The sequence below is a fragment of the Nothoprocta perdicaria genome, unplaced genomic scaffold (assembly GCF_003342845.1).
Source record: "Nothoprocta perdicaria isolate Ctin4 unplaced genomic scaffold, notPer1 scaffold_129, whole genome shotgun sequence".
Lineage (NCBI taxonomy): Eukaryota > Metazoa > Chordata > Aves > Tinamiformes > Tinamidae > Nothoprocta > Nothoprocta perdicaria.
In genome coordinates, this window is record NW_020454416.1 from 1,748,133 (window position 1) to 1,772,078 (window position 23,946).

A 23,946-nucleotide genomic window follows, 5' to 3' on the forward strand; every position below is an offset into this window, starting at 1 on the left:
AGGGTCAGTTCCATTATTTTTCCTATATTAATACTTCTGGTGCTTTGCTGACTCCTCTCACTAATAAAGATCATCAGCTGAATTTTCAAGCAAGTCTAGTGTACGTGTCCCCATGCGATTAATCATTGACTTTTTTAAACCTTTAAAACAATTACCATGATGGCTGGTTTTGTCATCTTGCACCTCTTGATGTGGTTATTGTTGGTTCTTCATTTTGTCTCAACTGTGCAATCTGCACATAGTGGCGTGACCTCAATCCTTCCAGATGGTCAAGGATTAGGTGGTGCTTTACCTCCTCATGTTCTGCATTTTCTTAATTCTCCACCATTTGCAGGGAATAGAAAGATAAGCAGTGATCAAGTACATCAAGTGCCCAATTAAAGTTAGGGAGCAAGTGTGTTAATTCTTGAATAGTTTCTTTGCTCTCATAGTGCTCACATTTTTTTCCTGAAGCTGAAAGAGTGTCTTCTCTGAGAGTGATCAAAACACCAAACTATTGTGAAGTATAGTATAAATTGTAATATAGTTAATATTAAAAAAAAAAAAGTTACTGAATAAACATATTAAAAAAAAATCACAGGAGTGCTGTTAAAACCCCGTGAGTTTTTCTTTTTGGTTATAGGAAGGTGAAGAAAGTCAGAGCCTACAACCTGTTAGGCAGAGAGTTGAAAGAGGGTTCAGCTAAAGGCTAAGTTACTAGGGTAATTTTATGGAAGAAAAACATACATTTTGGTTTTGAAAGTATAGAGTAGTTTATTACTTTGTGTTGTAGTAGAATTAAGATCTGAGGTAAAGGTACAAGCACTTGACAGAATAGAAAACCTATTTGCAATGGAGTTTGGTTAGGAGATGTGCTAATGAAGAGAGGGTTTGTAGTCAGTCAAGACTGAGTCAAGATGTTAAAAGACTGAATCAAAATAAATGCTGATAGAGACAATAGGAAAGAAAAGGCTCTTGCGATGAAGAGGATCAATTAAATCTCTGACAAAGGTCACATAGAACCTAAATGACAGCTCTGTGCTTGTGTAGAAATGGAATAAAGCAAGAGTAAATGAGAGCCTAAGTGCCTCATTAAGCAGCTCTTCTCTGCTTCAAAATTCTTTTTAAATTCTATCTCTCTCTGCTAAAGTGTGCTGAAGTCTGCTGAAGTAAAGACAGCACCATGTCTTCTCACACCACATCAGTTCTTGATCTGCTGAACATGGGAGCTTGGAGCAAGATGAATCTAATAGTTCTTACTGCTAAAGCACCATCTGTTCCCTTCCTGCCTTCCTGTGCAGCCACAGCTTCTCAGAAAGAGATGCATCGACCAGTAGGATTTACATCCAGCTAATATAACAAATAGGAGTTAGATGGGCAAAGGTTGTCAGTGATAAGATGTTAGAAGGCATCTTCTCAAAGAAACTCTGTGGATATCTACATAGATTGGAGATCCATCTCCCCATTTCAAAAATGGTTGATTTGTCGCACAGTTACCAGAAAATACTGGGCACTTCAAAGCATGAAAAATGACTCTCGTGGAAGAAAGCCTTTGCCTACAGCATTCCTGTTTGATGCCATCTGATTTGTGTCCCAGGCAATGGTTCCAGTTCTGCCACTTGGCAGGAGCTGAGTATTAACACACCAACGTTTCAAAGTGTTCCTGTACTCAGTGAGATCCACAGGCTCTTCACTGGTGAAATAATGCCTGGGCAGGCGTTGCTGTACAGGCTTTTGAAAGCCACTAGTCAAGTTTAAAATCAGCAGAGAACAGAAACATGGCTGTCTTGTTTTTGTGTGTGTTTTTGTTTGATTTGGTCAAAGTTTTGATTATGTGAAAGCAAACTCTTAAAGAAGTTAGTGATTTTTACCTGTTTATTTACGTTTATTTACTTACGGGGAAAAAAAAAGGAGACGTATCTTAACACAGCCCAATATGTGCATCCCCAATTTTGAAATGCTGAAAGGAAAATTGTAAATGAATAAAGGCTGAACCGACATAATTTCTTAATTCGTAGCCTCTGTGAAACGCGAAAAGTAATTAAAGATGATTAAAAGTAGCGTTAATTTCTAAATTTCTGTTGTTATCAATGTGAATTCCATTTTATAGCTTTTCCTGAAGAATCAAGACAACAGCTTCAAAAGCAACTGTATTTTTTTTTTTCTGATTTGTGTTCCTTGCAGGAGTATATGGTTTATAGGAAACATACTTACATGAGATTGGATGGCTCTTCGAAGATTTCAGAGCGAAGGGATATGGTAGCGGATTTTCAGAACAGGTAATGCATTTAATATGGCATTTCGATGCTAGATCGTATGTACATGCAGATTTGGTCTTAAGATGTAGTGCAAATCAACAAAACAATGTTTGTGCTTAAGTTATGCTTTATGATTTCAAATTGACTTATTCAAGGTTTACTGTTGATGATTTGCCAACCAGGATTTGCATCTGTTGAATCCAGTAGCATTAAGGAATCTGTGATACAGAGTGTCAGAAGCAAATTTTAGTGAACTGTTTCTTTTCCATTCCAAGTACACTATTGCTTATTGACATGTCAGTGGAAAGGGAGATGTTTGTGTGCTCTGCAAACTGATGTTCTGAAGATGAAATAGAAAATTGGGGTCTGATGGAGCTTTTGAAACTGACCTGAATTCCAGTAAAACAAGCCGTGCCCTTTCAGCGTGATTTCTGGGAACGACAGTATAATTGATTAATTTTATCTTGAATGTAGCAAGATTTATTAAGAAACCTTAAACTAATATATTAATGACAAAATATTTGTTATTAAACAGTAAGATATACTGATTAGTTAAATTTAGTAAATCAGAATGGTTTCTTGCAACCTTCACTACCATATCAGAAAATCAAGTTACTTATTATAAATTCATATATTTTACTCTAGTTTTGCTTGCACTGAGATATATGATGTGTTATTGAATTTATGGCGATTGACTTTCCTTTTGATCTTCAGATATGGCTTCGTGGGATGTTGCTTTGGTATAGTAGTTGAGTCAAAGACTGTGTGATCCTTTAGCCAGGTTACCCTTCGCAATTGATAATGTGTGCTTTAAAAACATGCTCGCTTCGCTTTCAGAGAAGTAAGTAAGGATGATGGATTATTGCTTACTGCAGGGTGCGGGGACTCATTTTAGAAGAGAACAGTCCCATGGAATCGTAGTTGAAGACTGGAAGGAAGCAATATCCAATCTTTCAGGCCAGTAGTTCTTACAAGGCTTGACGAGTCGAGGAACTGTGTGCAATGAAGAGCCTGTTCCTCCTGTGAGCGATAGAACTGGAAAGAGGTCACACCAGATACCTGAAGTGAGAGTCCTTTGCAGAGACTTTCGGCCTGTTTCCAGTTGTCAGAGATAGGTTCCTTAGGTTCCTTGGGGATTATGATGTCCTCCTGAAATCCTGATGCTTCTTCCTGTAAGACCCTTTAACCAAAAGAAGTCAAAAAGCTGTTTTTATTCATGAATAGAATTTATTTTTATTAATGAATAGAGCAACTAAAGAAAAATAATCATTTCAACAGGAAATCCCTTTGAGAGATAGGTCAGCCAGTCAAAACAAGAATTCCTATTAAAATGTTATTTAAGTTCCTCTTAAATGCAGTTTACTTATGAGAAATGTTTTCAGGAAAAAAAGCATGACTAAGACTAAACTATCCCACAGAATGCCCTAGCAGGGAGCTGAAAATATATAACCATGGGGTAGTGTCTGTGGCACTGTCCTGTTTCTTTCCATATGGCATTTGCAGGCACATTTTGAGGCTGGTGCTCAGTGACTGTCTATAGGCACGTTCCTCTGGCGTCGCGACAGTGAGGAGGCTTCCTGGCCAAGGGTCACCCTCACGGGCAATGGGCCCTTGCAGGCTCCTTTGCCCTCAAGTGCAGAGCTTGACGGTTTTCAGTTCTTTCCAACTGTCCAGAACTCAAGATGGGTTTTCATATCGGTAGATTTTAGATTGCAGCACATATTTCAGATTGCCAGCACATTTCTATTCCAGTTTCAGACTTCCTGACTTTTTTTTTCTTGAGTGTTAATTCCTGGGTTTAGTAATATTTTTTGTTGTCTATTGGCAGTTTCTTGGAGGCACAGGGAAGCAGACTTAACTTGGACCAAAATGAGTTCTTTGAGAGACTGCTTTTTTATGATACAGCTTTGCCAGTAGTTTTATTGGGTTTGAGTTATACTAACATAGACCCGATAGTGTGCAATATACCTGCACTTATTAAAAAAAAAAAAGATTTTATGGTTGGACTTTCAGTGACAAACTACTTTTAAAGGTACTTGTCTGGTGTCCCCTACCGTCCTCAGTTACCTAAAGGATTTACTAGATTTAGAGGATTACTAAAAATTAGATTTGGGGATGCCACAAGTCTGCATCAATGACCAGTGTCTTTAACGCTTGGGCAGACAAGCATAACCATCAGGGCTGATGCTCCTGTTAGGAATTGTGAGTCTCCTAAGGAGGTGCTCAGAGATGGCTTTCCCAAACTGTGTTTTGGAGCAGTGTCTATGCTTGCCACACCGTGACATTTTGTCTAGGGAGCCTTGTTCACCTCAAGCAGCTGAGGTGTGATTGCTTTATTAATGCTATCTGAGACATCCCAATCAATGTAAATGTCATAAACTTAGTGCCAAGTGGACAGGCTCCAAGGTAGGACAGTGCATGTGCACTAATAACAGAAATGACTTGCCGGCAACAAATCTCAAAGAGCTTGAATTAGAGCAAGATGAGTGACTTTCCCTTTATGCATTATCTGATCGTCAGCGCTGGCTGCATAGCTCGTGCCCGAAACAGTTTGCAGTCAATCACAACTGAATCCTTACGTTATTGTCTCGAGATGATGCATTTTAACCTCCTTTTACGTGTGTGGAAACAGAACCCAAGAAATGAGAATTATTAAGCAGCCATAGAATCAGGATTGGAGTTACGAAATTTTCAGACTGGGAACTTATTCATGCCTATAGGCCTTGTCCCTTTTCTAACGTACCTCTGTATTTGACAGTTTGCTTTTATTACTAATGAGATTGCCCTCTCCCCAGGAAGTTTGATTCTGTGCGAGACACAGAATTTAGAACAAAACTTGCATCCAGATCGCTTCAACATCTATTTTCCTTTCTGTATCAATTGAGCATTGTTAGGGCAAGTTGGTTTGTTTGTTTATTTTCTCTTTTTTTTTTTCTTATGTTGATCAGTTCTGTGAAACTATAAATTGTTTTTTGTCAAAACGAAATTTTAATTTCCAACATAGGCAAGATAAGCAGACCCAGGTTTCTTTTCATAGAAAATAAGGAGCTGCTGTTGCAAACTGAATGTTTGTGTTTACAGATCAAGGCTGCTGAAATATTAACTGCTTTCACTCCCTTTCATGTGTTTTCTTTCTTTTCTTGTCCATGAAAAGCACAAAACATTCTGAAGTGTTGGAGAGAGAAATAACTAGGATCACTTTATTGGGGTCAAAAAGTTACCTTCTCTGCTTACTTCTTGTCCATCGTGTGCAAAATAAGTTTTTTTTCTATTTCGTTTTCAGGAATGATATTTTTGTGTTCCTGTTAAGTACGAGAGCTGGTGGCTTGGGCATTAACCTTACAGCTGCAGATACGGTAGGTGAAGCTTAGTAGAGCTCACAGAGCCTTGTACAGCATACAAAATGTCTTATTAATGTTTAATTTTCAGCTTAAATATTTTCCTGCTTTTCATATCTCACATGGCCCGTTACAGCCAGTTTTCCCATGGCGCTCATCTCCTGCGTCCAAGCCCCACAATTTATTTAACAAAACTGGTCTTTCTATGTGAAAGGCTTTCACGTAGTGGTGGGGTTTTTGTTTTGTTTTTTTTTGTTTTTTGTTTTTTTTTTTTTGTTTTGTTTTGCTTTGTTTTTTGTTTGTTTGTTTTTAGTATACCATCATCATCTTGATATCACTTAAAAAAAAAAAAAGATGGAAAAGTATCTGTAGCATGATCAGAATTGCAAAGTGCTCACGACTGAAGTTATTTCAACAGAGAGAAGTAGAAAGATTTACATATCCTAGAGGTTTCTTGCATGACCAGTCTTAGTTCTCAGTTGCGGTGACTTGCTGAATGCTTCACTTTGCTGCCTTAAATTTCTTTTAATGTCTGTGCTTTGTGTTTACTGTGCATATTGTTAAAATGAATGGGCAATATAAATTTAATAGGGTATTTTGGTTGTTTGTAATAACATTAGGAGAGGAGATTTTAATCAGATTTGAAAGAAAAAAATAATTTTGAACTGTTCCTGTTGGCATGAAATTAAAATTTGGTGCAACTTTTTAACGTAAATAACACTCTACAATGAATGAATGGTGTAATTAGGTATAGGCCAGTCACATGACTGTCATTTAATATGGTAACTTCATAATTTTATGCCTCCAAAGGAGATGTGCTAAAAAAGATAGAAAAAAATTCTATTGTCATTTTATAGAAACTGAAATATTCATAGTGTGGAGGAGCTTGAACGCATCTGAAATGCAATAGAAAAACATGCTGGAGTACTGTGCAAGGCTAGATGAATTTGGCCTGCAGTGAACAGGGAGTTCTGTGGGTAATATAGTGGAAGATTAATTTTTCTCAACTTTTTTTTTTTTTAAGATTCTTAATCACCATGTTCTTAAGTATGTGATTTTATTTAATCCCTTCTGTTTGGGTGTTCTTTTCCAGGTAATTTTCTATGACAGTGATTGGAACCCAACGGTAGACCAGCAAGCCATGGACCGGGCGCACAGGCTGGGTCAAACAAAACAGGTCACTGTGTATCGCTTGATATGCAAAGGCACCATTGAGGAGCGCATCTTACAGAGGGCCAAGGAAAAGAGTGAGGTAGGAGCAAAGAAATCGCCTGGAATCAGGAAATGTGTATCAAAATGAATGAAGAAACAAGAAAAGTTGGTGCCAGGTGCTTGAAGGGAAGCCAGAAGTTACCGTATTTGCTAATAAAAAAAAAAAAAAAAAACCCAGCAACAACAATATCTGTGTCCATACCACAGCAGCACTACAGCTGTATTATATAAAGTGGGAAAAAGCTAACTGTTAGCACCACGTCTTCATGAAAACTGTCTTATGAGACAGTTTAGTGTGTTATGACACACTAAAACTATGCAGACCTCTGCAAGGCTAGAGCCTCTGCCTGTAACAAGATTCAGATGCTGTGGATGTTTGAGGATTTCTTTTAGCTTTTGTCACACTTAGGCGGTGGTTAGCTTTTCTTTACTTAGCATTTAATTTGCATTTTAGCAATTGAAGCATCCCCAATTGAATGTATTCACATTTCCCCTGTTGAATCTCATCTATTTTGCTCCAGGATACTCCAGTAGAGTCACCTACCATTAACCTAAAAACAACAGAGTGTAGTTTTTATGCTGCTAATACAAATAATTCAAACTCACACTAAAGCTGCTGGTCTTGAATTGTATAATCTCCTTTTATACTTTGCATTCTCTTCGTTTTTATTGTTGTTGAAGCTATAGAAATTGAGAAAACTGCTTAAATTGAGACTTAGATTAAGATACAGATGACATGCAGATACGGATTTTCAGAGAAGGAGACTGAAAATGTTGTACCCTTTAAGAATGTTATGTACATGATCTTCTTTGCAAAATATTTTAAAAACAGGACTGGTAATATTTACCCTTCATAAAGTACTGCTTTATCTTAATGTTCAACAGTATCTTAATACTATTGCTTTTGTTTTGTTACACGTTGCTTTAGAAGTATGCGACATTGCAAAAGGAATGGCAAGATTTCATTTTCTAGCTCAGTTGCTATCTGCTTTAATACTGTCAATAAAATCTCTTTTAAGTTCTGCTAATAACTTTAATATTGAGAAGTTGAGACTACTCTGACTGTCACATGCTTGCACTTACATGTTGTGCTGATTGGCTTCTCTTCTAGATCCAGCGAATGGTGATTTCAGGTGGCAATTTCAAACCTGATACCTTGAAACCAAAAGAGGTGGTTAGCCTTCTACTGGATGATGAGGAGCTAGAAAAGAAATGTACGTGAGATTTATGTTGCAGCATTCAAACCATCTTCTAGTTCATTAGCTCACTTTTTTTTTTAATCTCTACAGACACATGTACTGCTGATAATCACTTCTCTTTCCTGGCTCATTTTGCACTGCCAGCTCTTGTTACTACAAGCTGGTTTCATATCACTACAGAGCTGAGAGGATAAGTTGTGTTAAAGAGACATACTGATATGATAAAGTTTTTATTGGCACTTGTTCAGGATCATTACATTGTTCCTGAATGGCAGAGCTTTGAAAAGAATTATGTAGGTCGTAACAAACAAGTATTAATAAAGTACACTGTTTTTTTCATTATACTTTTGAAGTTAGGCATATGCTTTTGTCTTGAAAGAAGGTTTCTCAGGATTATTTTTCAGTAATTCAGATACAAAAATTATATATGTTACTTCTCCTTTGAGCCTTTCAGTAAGTTTTAGTGACATGGCTGGCTTTTCTTCACAGCCCTGTTCAAAATAAGTTTTTTTGTGGTATTCACAAAGGGATATAAAATAACATTCCAGCGATGACAGCCTTGTGCTTTTGTTCTGACAGTGCGTCAGCGTCAAGAAGAGAAGCGGCAGCAGGAAGAGACAAATCGTGTGAAGGAGCGTAAACGTAAAAGGGAAAAATACGCTGAAAAGGTACTTTGATACAAAGAGAGGGCCTGTTTCAGAGACTGAAAAGCTTCAGGCTTATTATTACATACTGTGGAAATCTCTTGTGTGAAAGCAATCTGGTGAATAAGTCCTGCTTTCTTCACCATTGAGCATCAGTTGATGGCAGGGTTATTGCAGAATACGTGCCGCCTTTTTATTTGTCTTTGTAGATTCATCAGTAGCCTACAGACAACAGCTGGGGATTTATGCTTGAAAAACATAAATGATCAGGTGGTCATTTTGTGGCATATCAAGTGGATACTTGTTATGATTTCTTGGGAAATTGACAAGGGAAAGTAAATGCAGCTATTTGGGTTTTATCTGTGTTTTGTGATTTGTGACTTGTGTGGAATGAGGGAAGATTAGTTTAAAAAAAATGGTCATTAAAACTAGTCCAGAAAATTTTTTTTTGCAATGAGGAGTTTTATATTAATTAATTTGCAATTCCATATAATGATAAAGAACTTCAAGTTCTTCAAGTATACTCTGTCCTTCAGAAGCTGTTCTGGTTAATTCTGGATGAGGTGATCCTTAAGTTGTATTTCATTAGTTGTTGAGATTTCAGTTAGCTTTTTCCCTTTCTTCCTGTTTTATTGTATTTTTCATTCCGTGTATTGTTTTATTTATTTCAGAAGAAAAAAGAAGATGAATTGGATGCGAAGAGAAAGAAAGAGGGCATGAACCTGGTGATCCCATTTGTGCCCTCAGCTGATAACTCCAACTTGTCTGCTGATGGTGACGACTCCTTCATTAGCGTAGACTCTGCTATGCCCAGTCCTTTCAGTGAGGTAAGACTTGCTGCTGCTTTGAGCTACATCCCCTTTCTGTGATCGATTTTTAGCCTGTAGGATTCACTGGGCAGTGTGATGCATAAAAAAAGACAGAACAACTACCAACTAACTACATCTGAGTGTATGTTCTTTGAAGGTCCTGTTATGTTTGTACCCTTCTTTCCCCTTTCCTCATGTGGGAAGCTAACAGCTTTGTTCTCTGTTGTGTTTAGATATCCATCAGCAGTGAATTACACATGGGCTCCATCCCTCCTGATGAGAGCAGCAATGATATGCTCGTCATTGTGGATGATCCAGCTTCCTCAGCACCTCAGTCAAGGGCAACAAACTCTCCTGCTTCCATTACTGGTTCAGTTTCCGATACCATCAATGGTCAGTACTGCTGCCTCGACTTACTAATAACATATAGTTAAACCTTAATTTTTGTATGCCTAGGTGATTCATTTTCTGCATTTTAATCACAGTGTTATGGGTGACTGGCAAGATCTGGGAAGAGGGGAAAAGTTTAGAAAAACGTAACTTTTCACTGTGATACTCTTTCAGATTTGATAGAAAATTTCCAGTTTGTGATCTGTGGTCCATCACACATTTCCAGCGTTACTTAGAGTTTTGTCATTTTTTCCTGTGTTATAGAGAGCTCTCTTTGTATTATGTACATTTTGCCAAATTACAGACATCCACAGAAATATTGACCTCAGAGCATTGCCTTGAATTTATGGGACTGATAATCAGCTCTCTTTTCTTACTGGATGATTGAAGCAGCTGCAATTTTACATAATGGGAAATGTTTTTTAACTACTGTAGTTCTAGATACTGAAACCCATAATTTTTGATAAATTTATTTACGGGTAGAAATGAAATATGGTAAAAATATCTTCAAGTATAAAAGTACTTCATCTTGCGCTAATTAAGACCTGGAATCCTTCAACTGTCTGTGGATTGAATTGATAATAATAACAAATAGTTGTAGCTAATGAAATGTAACTAAGGAAGGGAGAGAAGTTCTGTGGGCAATGTGTATATTCTGTATGTCTGAAGCAGGGGAGGAGTGCTTGCCAACAGCTTAGTGTAAGTGGCAGGGGGTTATGACACCGTGTTCAGCTGTGAGTCATTTTATGTGCTACTTACAAGTAACTGTTTTGATCTCGTGCTCTTGTTAAGGCGTTTCAGTGCAAGATACACCTCTCTCTGGGAGAGGCCAGTCAAATAGAAACCGGGCTCGTGCCAAAGCTGGAAACAGTGGATCAAAAAGCACTGGGAAAAGCCGAAGCCGGAAATCGACGGCGGGCAGCGCAGCCGCCATGGCAGGAGCCAAAGCGGGAGCAGCGGCAGCCTCCGCAGCAGCCTATGCAGCTTACGGGTACAACGTCTCCAAAGGTACGTGGGGAGGGGAAGCAGCAGACCACCTAGAGCAGAGCCAGCCACGTATATCCGAGTGGATTGTTTGTTTACAGCCTGTTTAAAAAGTAGGTTAGAGTCTTGTATTGCTGGCAGTGCGTGTTTGGCCTCTTCTGAGGTCTGGGCGACTGACAGTGTGACATGGTAACGGAGGGACAGGCTGGCTGCTTTCACCACAGCTCGCCATGAGGAGCTGGTCCAGAGGAAGTCTCATGGGCCCTTTGAATTATCTCCTACATTTTTTGTAGTGAATTATATCTTTGAATTATCTCCTGTGTTTTTTCTTTGGGTGTCCAGGCAAATAGAGTGTTATTTGGCTCAAGAGTATAACTGTTTTTTCTATATTGCTGTCATGTTGATGTTACAACACCAGGTCCCCAAATGTTCTAAACTGACAGTGATGGAGTTTCAGCTTTATGCCAGCTGAAGGTTGCACAAAGTATAAACCCAAGATGAATTGTACATCCCTCTTTGCTAAGGGATGTCAAGAGTTTTTGAACTGGCAGAATTCATGGTGGTGTTAGGAGTAATTGTTAGTATATTGACACCATTAAAGTTTTTATTTGCTGATAAAGAGGGGCAAGCGGAATAATATGCTCACATGGTGTTTGATTCTCTTTTCCATTGCTAGGCATGTCTGCAAGTAGCCCTCTACAAACAGCAATTATTCGGCCGTCTGGACTTGCAGATTTTGGACCTTCAAGCGCCTCTTCTCCCTTGAGCTCCCCTTTGAGCAAAGGAAACAGTGTTTGTGGGACCCCCAAAAGCTTAAACCTGACCAGCAGCCTCATACCAGAAACTCCAATTCGGAAGCAAAGCAAAGGTGCCCACACCTCAGGCGGTCGGTAGTAATTTTGAACCCCCAAAGCTTGTCTGAACTGTGTTGGCTTTCAGAATAGACCACCCTGCCAGCTGAAGGCATGAGATGAATGCCTTGTTGCTGTCCAGCGTGTGTGAAAAGAAAATCAAAGCACAATGGGAATGGGTGGTTTATGTGAGCACTTTGATTATGTGAATCCCAAAAATTCATCTTTGCAGACACTGCAAGGAGAGGTGGACTGGGGTAACTGAGAGTGTGTCAGATTCTTTTTTGTTGTGTGTTTGTTTAATTCGGTGTCTGACAAAGATTACTGAGAAAGCATCCAGCTGCTCTATGCCCTGTGTGCTTGAGGTTACCCTCGTGTGCTTTTTCTCCTGTAGCCTGAGGTGGAACCCCGCTTTAGTTGTATCCTATGAAATCAACATCTGAACCCCAGGGTTGTCCTACAGAATCAGAGGACATTTCTGTTCTGGGGACTGGACAGTATACACGTGGGGGAATTGGGTGCTAAGCTGAGGATGTTGAGTGATCAAAGAATCTCAGATTCTTCTAGAGTGGTTCTCTGAAGGTCTGAAATTCAAAGGAAGGTGTCTCAGATGTCCTCCTCTCAGATGGGGACTCAGATAGACACTCAGGTGTCCAGGGGGTGGGTCTCTTCAGCATCGCTTGAAACAGGCTCAGAGTCTCAGAATAATGAGAACCCGGGCAGGCATAGTGAGGAGTACGGTCCCCACTCCGTAGAAAGGAAGGAGCTACAAGCCAATGGTTTGCATTTCAAAGTTTGTCTGTCAGCAAGAGTACCCACTCTGTTAAGAATGATTTCTCTCATTATTTGAGGTGTGCTGAACCCTTACAGGCTTAGAAACAAACTCAGTCTCTACTTCTGCAAATCTCAAGAAGAGGGAAAGCTGAAGTGCTGAGGAAGAGTTTGCTGCTGTTCCTCTCACTGTGCCATAGCTGAGCGTGGTCCTGCAGCTGGCAGTGCTGCCAGGCGAGCAGTGGAAAACAGCGCTGAGAAATAGGACTGTGCCATTCCCCTTTCCAGTCAGATCGTGAGGAAAATTTAAGTCTCATCCCAGCCATCTGTTACTGACTGTTCTTCCAGTGTGTTTTCCCTTCATCCTTGTGGTTGTCACACACACAGCTTTGAGTTCCTTGCAGCGCGCGGGCCCCGAAAGCCGAGTCCCATCTGCGTGGCCGGCAGCCGCGCTGCCCGTGCCTGTCTGCGTCCTCCTCCTCCTCTTCCTCCTCCTCCGGTCGCTCCTTCCCCATCCTCACTGTGCAAGACCCCCCCGTAGCCCCTCGCTTGGCTGTAAGCGTTGTCTGCACTGCACTGAGATTGAGATGTGGGGCAGTTCTTCTGTCTGACACACTGAATTAAATGGCTGTTCTGCCGGGGCACTTTCCCTCGAGAGAGAAGCAAGTCACGAGTTACAGGTCTGGGCTGTGACAGCAGAAGATGACTTTTTTTATTAATATAATTTTTTTCTGACCCCAAATCCTTTGCCTGGCGTCCTACAGTGTGGAGCGAGTGCTTCCTGTTGGCTCTGCCTCTAATTTGCACACCTGAAAATAGCAGAACTGAGCTTAGTTAGATTGATTTTTAAACAGATTTGCGGGGGATAATTAAGGGGGAGATGGTGTTTAATTAACTCATGAAGACTTCCCCCTTCCCCTCGTATTCACATGTATATATGATATTTAGAGGGAATCAGACAAATGCCAAGCCTTTTTTTCTCTTTGAATGTGCTGTCTATTTTTATAACTGAACTGTATATATGTATAAAGAGAGACACATCTTTCTTTTACTAACTGGAGAAGAAAATCTTAAATAAAAATGGAGTGAGATAATTTTATGTAAATCAGTGTCTTTGTGTTTTTTATGCATATAACTGTACAAATGAGAGGATTAGTGCTGAGAGCACAAGGGTGTGCATCTGGAAATGCATCTGTGGACATATGCTCCTCAAAGCAGTGCTCTTGAGTATTTGCCCTCTTTGGAATATCACATTCTGTAATTTTTTCAGTTGCAACTGTGCAGTTGTCATATGTCTGTATTCACTAGTTACTTGTGATCTACTTTGGAGTACATATGCAATAGATCACAAGGAAATATATGCAAGTATAATATAGATAATTATATATGTGTCTGAAGTATGGCAGTTGAATTCAGTAGTTTATTTCTCTTAGGGACATCATTCCCCATAGTTTCTCTCTCTTTTTTTTCCTTTTTCCTTTTTGTGTTTTTTTTTAATAGTATTTGAAAATATTCTATGCAGTGTTGATTTTCAGACTGCTATGAAGTTGCATCAGAATTTGGTATAATGCAAAGTGAAGAGAAAAAAATGGTTTGTAATCTGAAAAGATTGGGAAAATATGATATGTACTGTTGCCTGCTGCTGTTTTGGAAGATTAAGTGAATTCAATTATATTGTAAAAACTTTGAGAATATCACTTTTTATATACATTAAAATCATTTAATCTTCAAAAGAAATACAGAGTGACATGATAAATTGTGATAAAAGTAGTGATACCCTAAATGCTTGTGAAACTTAAGTTAGACTAGCAAGTTCTGGAAGACCTAATGTAGCAGTGAAATAAAGAAATGAGCTGCTAGAATGTATCCATCTCAGTTTTTGTAAATAGTTAAACTGATCCATTTTTCGTATTATGCATGATAGAAGATCTGTGTTTCCCTGATATTAAACCAGGAATTGGGTGTTGGGCTTTTTTTGTTCTCTTTTGTTGATGTTTTTATGGAAGGTATTTTATTCTCATGTCTGGATTTGCAGAGCTCACTAGTGCTAGAAAGGCAAACACAGTTGTGAGACTTAAGGAAGTGGAGGGAAGTTTTGTAATTGCCAATATGGGATTGAGTAAAATGGACATGCACAATGAAACTTCCTTCTTTGAAGTTTTACTCTGGCATCTTTTTGCTCAGACTGTGCACTGAACAGTTCTCTCATGCAGTAATGGCAGAGAGCATCGTTTGGAAGGACAGGGCTAGTTTGTGGGATAAGCTACAGTGGTCAAATAGATGTTAATGTTTTGGGGGTTATTGGCAATTTTGTGGGTTGCTCATGCCATTTGATTCTAGCATCTACATCCTTACTTGACAGTTACTGTAAAACTATTTAAATGAGGGCCACTGATAAATATTACTTTTGAAGCTATTTAAATGTGATATTTTTCGTAGGTCATCAGGGAAGATGAGTCTTAAAGAGGGTCCATTTGCCATCGGGTCCCATCCCCTACACGCATCTCTGTTACCCTACACGGGCCGTGTAATTCAGAAGAGGCCTCAGAACATCCCTTCTCCCCACTGCCACACACCATCCAGCAGCAAAATCTTCCCAACCAGGGACAAAATGAAGTCCTAAAGACCAAAAAGTGCAGCTGTAAAGTGCCTTCAGAAAAAAAGGAAGAATTAATTGAAATCATTGTCTTTTTTAAAAAACTGGGTGGGGTAGCTGCAGAGAGGAGGAAGCCTAATGATGACTTTTGAGCACGGTCACCACACGGAGGCCAGGCCTCTGAGAGCAGGCAAGGCTGGGATTACCACCAGAGTCTGCCCTACGTCTTGTCTCTGGCTGTGGTTAATCTGCAGCATCCCAGAAGATGGCAAAAACAAGCAAGCAACCCAGAAAGAAAGCAAACAGAATCCCTGCAAAAGCCAAGAAGACGAGTTATGCATTAAGGCAGTGAGAGAAGAACTTGCTGTTCACCACAGAGAAGTTGTGAAAGCCAACATATAGGATGATTATGTTATAAAAATAGAGCACTGTACTCCCAACTCCTCTTCAAAACCACGTACATCAGATAGCCAGGGACCTGTATCATGCTGTGTTCAGAAATTTTCCTGTTTAGCTATACAGTCCCTTCCACACTTCATGGTGTGATATTTTCAGAATTCTTCTAATTTCTGATTTTATTTTTTTGTAAATTAAATGGCAAATTAATAACCCTGCAAGGCGTTTTCTGTCTTTATCCTAGGTGGAGCCCGTTTCCCTCGTTCAGCCAGTAGGTCTCCCCTTCGTACCCGTAAAGGGCTAGGCTAAGAGGCTGCTGCAGGAGGGTTTCTGCCTGGAACTGCTCTAGTTTTAACTCCAGGGTGCGCGTCCCGCCTCGCCCAGACGGCTCCCGCTGTTACTCCCTGCCTTCTCCCTTTCTGTCGCATGCTTTCCCCGCCACGGTGCGTGTGCTGTTGTTGTCTGTGTCTTGTTTGTGGGATGCCTTATGCCTGCCCAGGGCTATGCTTGGTCCGTTTTCCTGGAAGATTTCCATTAGCAGCATTTTCCAGCGGAGGCAGCACATGAAGCACTCGGTGGGAAAAGATCTGGGCAGAGGGAGCAGGAATGTTGCTTTCGTGGGCGCTGTAGAGCAGGCAGCCAAGTTGCAGCTGGGAGGAGGGAGCAGGAAGAGCGCAAATGATCCCATTATTTGGGGGCAGGATGTGGATCAACATCATTTGGGCAATGCTGAGCACAGCACTGCCAATCCCGATCTCCATGGCCCACTTCTGGTCCCAGATACACTTACGGGCTCTCCTCTCACTTCTTCTTTCCTCTCACTTCTGCCTCTGTCATTTATTTTGTTGACCCATTTTGCTTGTGAAGGAGCTTTATGGAGGTGCCTTGTGCTCCGGGAGATCCACACGCTCTCCTTCTGCAATCTTTGTGTAATTGGATTGAAAACTACCCTTAGCTCTCTACCCAAAGACAGGCTGCTTGTACACTGAGTACGACTCAGACATACCCATAGGAATAAAGGCAGTCACATGTCTGCTCCAAGGCGTAAGCACCCACTGAATTGAGAAGGAAAGTTTTTGCTTTGCATCATGAAGCAGGTGGACAGTGGTGAATGAGGGAGTAAGTCGGCATTCCGCACAGGAGCATCGTTGTTAGGATGGCACAGATGGCTCAGCTCAGATTCAGCCAGCGGGTCTGTATTGTAGACAACAGCTTTTCTGGTAGCATTCAGATTAGCATTCGCTTCTTTGAAAAGCATGCAACAACTACCTTATGGAGAAATGTGTTATAAGTTTGTTTTCCTCCAGCTTCTGTTATGTTCTGCCTCTTCCATAAGGAAAGTTACCTCAAAACTAATGGATCTTCCAGACGTTTTATACCAAACTCGATTTACACGCTGCTCTTCTAGTGGCATCTGAGGCCATTAGTTTGCATCCAGGTATGAGGAAGTGTTTCAGTGCTCAGGTATGAAATGACTACTCCTTCCTGCCCTGACTGATGAGCATCATTGATAGAATGAGGTAGGGGAGGAAAAAAATAAATAATATTTTCATGCCCTTTAGAGTTCCCCTGTGAACTGTCCCTTCCTTCCAGAGCACCACTGCTTGTGCTAAATCTGCTAAATCCTCTACTCTAGCACAGGAGCAGCAAAGTGTGATGCAATCTCCAAAGGATCCAAGGAACACTGTCTCCCTTGTCGAATTAATGACATTGTTTGTAAGCATTTGATTTTGACTCCTGCTCCTTAGCCTCATCCAACTCATTTTGAGACCCTTGTGTTGCCCTTAGGACTTTCATGTTGTCAGAAGGGCTTCTGTTTAAAGATGTCAGCTTTTGAACATAGGACCTTCATAGCCTTGCAGCTCAAGGTTATGAAAAATGAGTTAAAATAAAGCTAAGAGTATGTGTAGTGTGCAGCACTGTTACCTTGAATAAACCTTCACCTTACAAAAACGAGAAGCTTTGTTGTTGCTCTGAAATTACCACAATCTATTTGAAAGCTAACTCCTGTTTTGGACTGTCACACAATACTGATATTAAAATCATTCAAATTTCTTTCTTCACAGCTAGAAATACTGACTTTGGTATTTAACAAAATCACATCCTCCTTTAATTCAAGTCACTTTGCTCAGTAGACAAGCTTAAGCTCAAGCCTAAACTGATATCAAAGGAGGCCTAAAAGCCACCGAACCTTATTAGAGAGAAGAGGATAGGGTTAAGTGTGGTTTGCATCGCTTCACAGTGGTCTGACTGCTTCCAAGAAGTCACCTTTGGTAGTCCTGAACCTTCCTGTGTCGGTCTTAAATTGCAAAGCACCGATTAGATTTCTGTATTTCACTGAGCGGATAACAGTTGTGTCAGGTTTTTTTTTCCAAGAGTGGATGGTCAGCAAATTTCAAGCTTGTTTTGCTGAATAGTGCTTTCTATTATTTTTTTTTTTTAACACACTAAGTGTTCTTGTGTTTTTGCCCTTATATTGTACCCAATGTTGGAGCATGTTGCTGACTAGTAAATAAAATGGAAGGCAGCTGGACACCCCCTCGAGGGAGCACCACAGTGCTGCCTGTGCCAAAGCTCCGCGGCCGTCCCTTGCAAGCAGGGGAAACAGAAGGCGTCTCCCCAGCATCGATACCAGTTTCTGCACTGATAACAAATGCAAGAAGGAATGCTCAAATTTCAAATTTAAAACAGAGCTCGCGTCTGTGATGTTGCAGGAATAAACACATGTGGGCAGCTTGGAACTGCCTGCAGCGGCGACCCTAAGGTGTTAGATAAAGAGGCTTGGGGGCTTAGGGCTAGTTTGAAGGATATGTAAAGAAGAGAAAAAAAAAAAAAAAAGAAAAAGAACAAATCCAAAATAGAACCACTTTAAAATGTTTCCTTGCCGAAGGTAATTTTACGCTGGTGGAAAAATGTTTTGCAAAATTAAGTATGTGAAGTTTTAAGAATACTAAGAGCAAAATACTAAAATTGCAAAAATATGGATTCAAATTAGACAATGGCAAATATAAGAGTTTTCATGAAAAATTAGAATAGTTCTTGTATGAATGCATCGAAATGCAGTCCTGGTTTCATGAACATGCAGTATCTTTTTTCCACAGGGTATCTCTGAAAACCTACAATAGATAGACATGTAACTACATCACTACACTAGATAACATGTGGTTCTGAGTGCTCTGAATAATGTCACCCCTTAATGTTTCACCCTGTGCAAAGCTAGGGCTCGCATTTGAACTTACACCCTTGATCTGGCACTTCTCTATCTGTAAAATCAAAATTATGCTGCTTCACAAAGGTGCTGTGAAGATGGATTAAAGTTTACAAAGTGAAAGGTTGTTATAGTGCTTTGCTAGAGAAAAGTCAATATAGGAAAGCCTATGTGGGGACCCGCTTGCATTCAGAGCAAGGTAAATAAACGAATGTGGGAGCACCTATTAAACAAGGGGGCAATAAGTGAACTTCTGTTTATTAATATCCTTCATGAGGTGAAATGAGACAAGAATCCACTGGAAGAAATGGGCTGAGAGTGGTCCTACTGTTACTGTCTTCAATCTAGGACTGATCTCTCCTTGAGTTACCAGATGTATTTCCAGGAATAGATGCAATATATATGTGGTTTAGAGATGCAAGTACTTCCAGAATCTACTGTGCTATGCAGCAGCAAGAGAGACGATTTTACCTGACTCCTGCCCCAGCTGAGGTAATGAGGTGTGTGAGATGATCGAATGTCAATGCAAAAATAAAAAGCCGTAACTGTCATAGCTACAGGGAGCTGGGCATTCCTGCTCTTTTCTAAAAAGGATACTGTGCGTGGGAGGAAGATTAAAGACTGGGAGAAATGCGTACTGTTAGACAGAAGACTGAAGAGCAAATAAGTGGATGACCTGAAAACCAGCTAGCTGTTGGAAAGGTACTTTTCTGAAGGAAATGGGCACTTCACCGAGGGAAAAACAACAGCAAAGTTAAAAGTCTTGATGTCTAAGATGTCTAAGAGTTAAAGCTCTTGATGTCCCTCCAAGTGGCCTGAGGAGGAAGCTGTTGACCCACCTCCCTGTAACAGTATCCCTGGTCACCAGCAGGTCACCAGCAGCCCCTCGGCATTTGGGTTGCGGTCCCCAGAGGTCACTTACAGCGCTGGGCTCTGTAACCTCACACACCAGCCCGCAGGGCGAGAGGGCATCGCAGCACAACCTCTGCGTTTGCCTCAGCGCCAGGGCCACCGCGTGAGTCCCCATGGGAGCAGGACAGCGTGTGCTCCCTCCCTCCTTCCCTCCCGCCCCGTCACATGCCGCCTTTCTGCTGGCCTGCGGCCCCCAAGCCCTGCTGTCTCCTCTGGGCAAGGAGGAAAAGAGGCCGCTTTTGTTTTGCTTGGTTTTCCTGGATGTTTTTGAATGCCACATATGCTTTGTGTTGACAGGGCTTAATGGCAGCGAGCTGGATGTGGTGGCCCCTGAGGCTGTTTGTAGGCTGTTCGTAATTGCTCTAGGAGGGCTGGATGTGAAATTATTTCAGTACCGCTTGTACTGACAGTGCTGCTACGTCCATGGCTTCAGCTGGAGGTAGGAAAACTGCTTACTGAGGCCCTAAGCTAAAGCCGCCCAGCGCTGGTGTTAGCCCGGACCCCTCTTAGCTGCTCCCTTGCCCTGTTAATGAAGATCCGTGGGGCAGGGGCGCTGCTCTGCGCGCGTGTGAGGGGAAGGTGCCAGCCCTCGAGCAGGCCCTGCCATTGTGTTTTTACGCGGCTGCTTATGAACCCCCAGTCTGTGGAAACCCTGAAACAGGGAGCGAGGGCTTCGTGCAGAACGTGGTGAGGCCGGGGCCTCAGAGGCCGCCTGTGGCCGCCCTCCCTGCACCATAGCTGACTTGCACAGTACAGCCAGCTTCATGCACTCGCTGCGTGGGCCCAGGCCTGCGTTAGCCATCTTTCTGCAGGGCAAACCCCCAAGCAGCAAGGTTTTATCGGCCGAATGGAACCTTGTCTGTATAAAATTAATCCTGAGATTTCTCCTTCTGTGAAGCACTTACCAATTGTCGGGCGCTGCTGAGTGCCGCAGTTCTTGCTATCTCCTGGTGCTTCCTGAGCTACCATGGCTTGAATGGTTTGGATAAAAACTTCTCCTTTTCCAGTTCTTTTGGTGATATGAGCTTTTAAGACCACTGGCTATCATGTGTCACTTAAATTGTCAGAATTGGGCCAAACTGATCCTTGGTGATTTTAATTTAAGATAAAGGGAAATGTGTCCCATGAAAATAATGAGAAGGAGGAGGCAAAAGGCAGCATAAACAGGAGGACAGAAGAGAGAAGTCTTTGTTCCTGTATCCCCAGAAGGGCTCGCCGTGGTCTGGGAACAGTGTGGTGTCCCCAGCTAGGAAAACAGCACCTCTCTGTCTTTGAACCTGCCTGACCTTTTACGTTATTTCAGTCTCATTCTCTGGAGTTCAAGGTACTGGCTGTGCTTCAGGAATTCAAAAGCATAAACACTCATCAGTTTGGCTGGCACTACATATGAGATGAGGAGGGAACTGGGAAAGAAAAAAAACACATCCAAAAGCCAAACAAAAACTGTACAGGGCTCATAAATAAAGCATGTAGCCCTTCCATGGCATTGCCCGGTTTGCCTGCTTCCTTCCTGCCTCCCTTTCCTCCCCACTGCCTCCTGGTCCTAACACCCCTATGAAACCAGACAAGGTTTCTCTATTACCTCCAATCGTAGCAAAACTAGAGAGGCTTCTACTTAAGCTAAAGCAAAGTAGGCTTAAGTACAAAGTTAATAGGAACTCCCCCGACCTGCTGAGTGGTTGTGACTTTTGCAGTGTTTGTAGTTTTTCCATAACCTGTCTGCCAGTCTATGTTTTTTCAGTCCTTTCCTGTGGCCGGGGAACCCTGCAGTGCTGGGCCAGGCTGGGTGTTAGGGGTGCATCACTGCCCGTCAGGTGCGGCAGCTGCACTCTTACATTCTCTGTGGATTACGGGACAAAAACCTCTGCATTTGATGCTGCTAAAGTATACAGCATTTCCTGAGCTCTGACAGTACCAAAGGGAGAGGTCTGATGCTGAGAAAGCTCCCATCCAAGCTCTTCTTGTTCGTTTTCCACTCTGCCAGTGGGCTACACTGCAGAACTGAAGGCAATGTAAATCTATTTAAAGATCCCTTAAGGACTTCCAGGCCTCGGAGGACTCACAGTACTAGGTTTCGGCATCTGCTGGCCAGAGGCAGTACTACTATTTTGGCACTGAGCTATGTGAAAACTGTTCTGTGGAGAAGCTCCAAAGTACATGGGTGACCACATGTCTGTTTTGCGCTGAGTCAGGCCATACTGTACAAAATCCATCTCATGTGTCTCGCTGCATCAACGTATCCATTAGGCCCTGGTTATTTTCCCCTCTTCACTCTTTTGTCCTCTTAGGTAGCAGGAGCAGAACAGGCTGTTACAAAACCAGACGTCATTTCTTGACAGATCAGCTTTGCAGTGTGTGAAGTGCTGTTCAGCCTCCACTACAGATGGAGGGGCCTGATAGAGTGCAGCCTCTGCAGATGCTGTAATAACAACAATAATAACAACAAAAAGCACAGGCTGCTTTCTGCACGTGCTAGTCAGGCTGCATCGCTGCAGGGGCTGCGTCTGAGCAGAGCAGGAGCTCTGATAAGTGGGCTTTGCTTTCGACTTTCACTTTTCCTCTGCTCGTGAAGCATCTGTAAGTGATGAAATCCACTTTTCAGCCTGTCTCTTGAGTGGCAGGCAGACACATATGGCGTAACACATGTGTTACATACAACCAGCTGCAGCTCCCGTAGCAGCTGCGAGACTCGGTACGTGCCATTTACTGGCACTGGGACACTCACTCGCTGCCTCTCCCAGCCGTGCACAGCGGAGCGTGGGGCCCCGAGGATGCTGCAGGGGAGGCCCCAGAGTGACATCCCTCCCCATGAGTGCCTGGCTCCTGCTCTGACAGCTGCTGACAGCCTCCTCTGGCTCTTCTGTGTGGTTAGAGTCTGTGCGGGCCCCGCTTTCTGGGTGCTCAACTGTGTGTTCTGCTAAGGAGCCCAGACCAAGCAAAGACTGGGCTGCTCCTCATCCTCCTCAGGGGTCACTGGCCTCTCCTCGACTTTTCCCTCTTCTAAACTGTGCTCCTGTACTGCAACCAAATGCATGTAAGAGTCTCTCATCTTTTCCAAGCGATCATCTCATTGATTTTTTGAATCCCAAATCTCATCTGAAAAAAGGGCATGGAGCACAGGTCAGGTAAGTTTATAGCTTGGTGATACTGTATTTGAAATACTGTATCTATATTTACAGGACAGGATCACATTCCTACCAAAGCTGGAGTCATCCTAATGGTGGTATAGTGTGAGGTCTTGGTTTTCAATGCTGAACCTTACAATAAGGTGATTGGAAGCATCTGAAAAATAGAGACTTTCCTTCTGCTTTTATCTTCTCTGAATCTTTTTAACACCCCCAGATATCCTTTTCCTTTCTCCTGTTCTAGCAAGGACCCCTAGAGAGTGTTTTATACATAAGAAGGCCAGGGTTGGATTAACTGTTATCGACAGTATTTAGCTGGCTTGCCTTTCCCTAATGCCTTCTAGGAAAGGGTGAGTCAGGCCTAGGTTCCCAGGGCTACACTGGAACCAGGGGGTGGGGAAACGGGAGAGGGCGAAGGAAGAACTGTAGTCATTTGCTTTGCACTGTTTTAAAATACACCCAGAGGAGGTGAGAGAGCTTATAAACACATTTTTACTATAGACAGAAAAGCTGGGGGTTTTTTTGTTGTTGTTTTGTTTTTGTTTTGTTTCATTTTTTACATGAGGGGACCCAATAGGATGAGTTTGTCACAGGGAACTTGGAGGAAAAGAGAAGACTGCAAACAAAAGAGGAAGCCACTAGCCCACGTCCTCAGAGATCTCTAGCAGTATTTTGCATGTGAACTCCCAAACTACCAGCTTAGCAATAAAAATGCATATCGGCTCTGGGTGCTGCTTTCTCTCACAGCAGACCCAGAACAGGACATTGCTAGGTATCTGCAGAGTCACCTGTGTTTTACTCTGAAGGTGTTTTATGATTCCCCAGAGAAGCAGCACAATGGCCAGCAAGAGTGAGAAGAGGTTTTCTGGTACATACTGTCCCTGCCCTTAAGGGCCAGGTCTTTGGGTTTCTGTGGCTGAACCTCAGCCTTACAACCCCTATGGGGAAATGCAGCTGCTCAGTTGAAGCACAGGCCTCCAAGCAACAGGAAGAGTGCAATTTTCTCTCTCATTCACCCACCTTTCATTAGGTGGATGAATTTATTGTTAACTCATAATTTGTTTCACTCAGTTGTCCCTCCTTCAGCCCTCAGGAGTCCCAAGACAGGTAACGCTGGTGAGTAATGTTAATCTACCACTGCTGAGGCAACTGGTAGGAGCCCTTGGAGGGGCAGCTGTATCAGCCTTGCACAGAGCTCGCCGTGCACAAGCCAGGGAAAGGGATGCAGCTTTCTCCTCTGCCCCGTTAGCACATGGAGCTGCATGTCCCTTTGC

General features: G+C 42.0%; 1 protein-coding gene across 1 annotated transcript in view; it reads left to right on the top strand.

Moving 5' to 3' along the window:
- INO80 (INO80 complex subunit) overlaps positions 1–13,359 on the top strand; it is a 53,573-nt gene extending 40,214 nt beyond the window's left edge. The window contains exons 27-35 of the mRNA XM_026033402.1: positions 2,164–2,258; positions 5,521–5,593; positions 6,669–6,827; positions 7,899–8,001; positions 8,566–8,654; positions 9,302–9,457; positions 9,673–9,832; positions 10,622–10,837; positions 11,490–13,359. Coding sequence (XP_025889187.1) covers positions 2,164–2,258; positions 5,521–5,593; positions 6,669–6,827; positions 7,899–8,001; positions 8,566–8,654; positions 9,302–9,457; positions 9,673–9,832; positions 10,622–10,837; positions 11,490–11,707 — 1,269 coding nt within the window. The 3' untranslated portion in view covers positions 11,708–13,359. The remainder of the gene's footprint in view (positions 1–2,163; positions 2,259–5,520; positions 5,594–6,668; positions 6,828–7,898; positions 8,002–8,565; positions 8,655–9,301; positions 9,458–9,672; positions 9,833–10,621; positions 10,838–11,489) is intronic.
- The last annotated feature ends 10,587 nt before the right edge of the window (positions 13,360–23,946 follow it).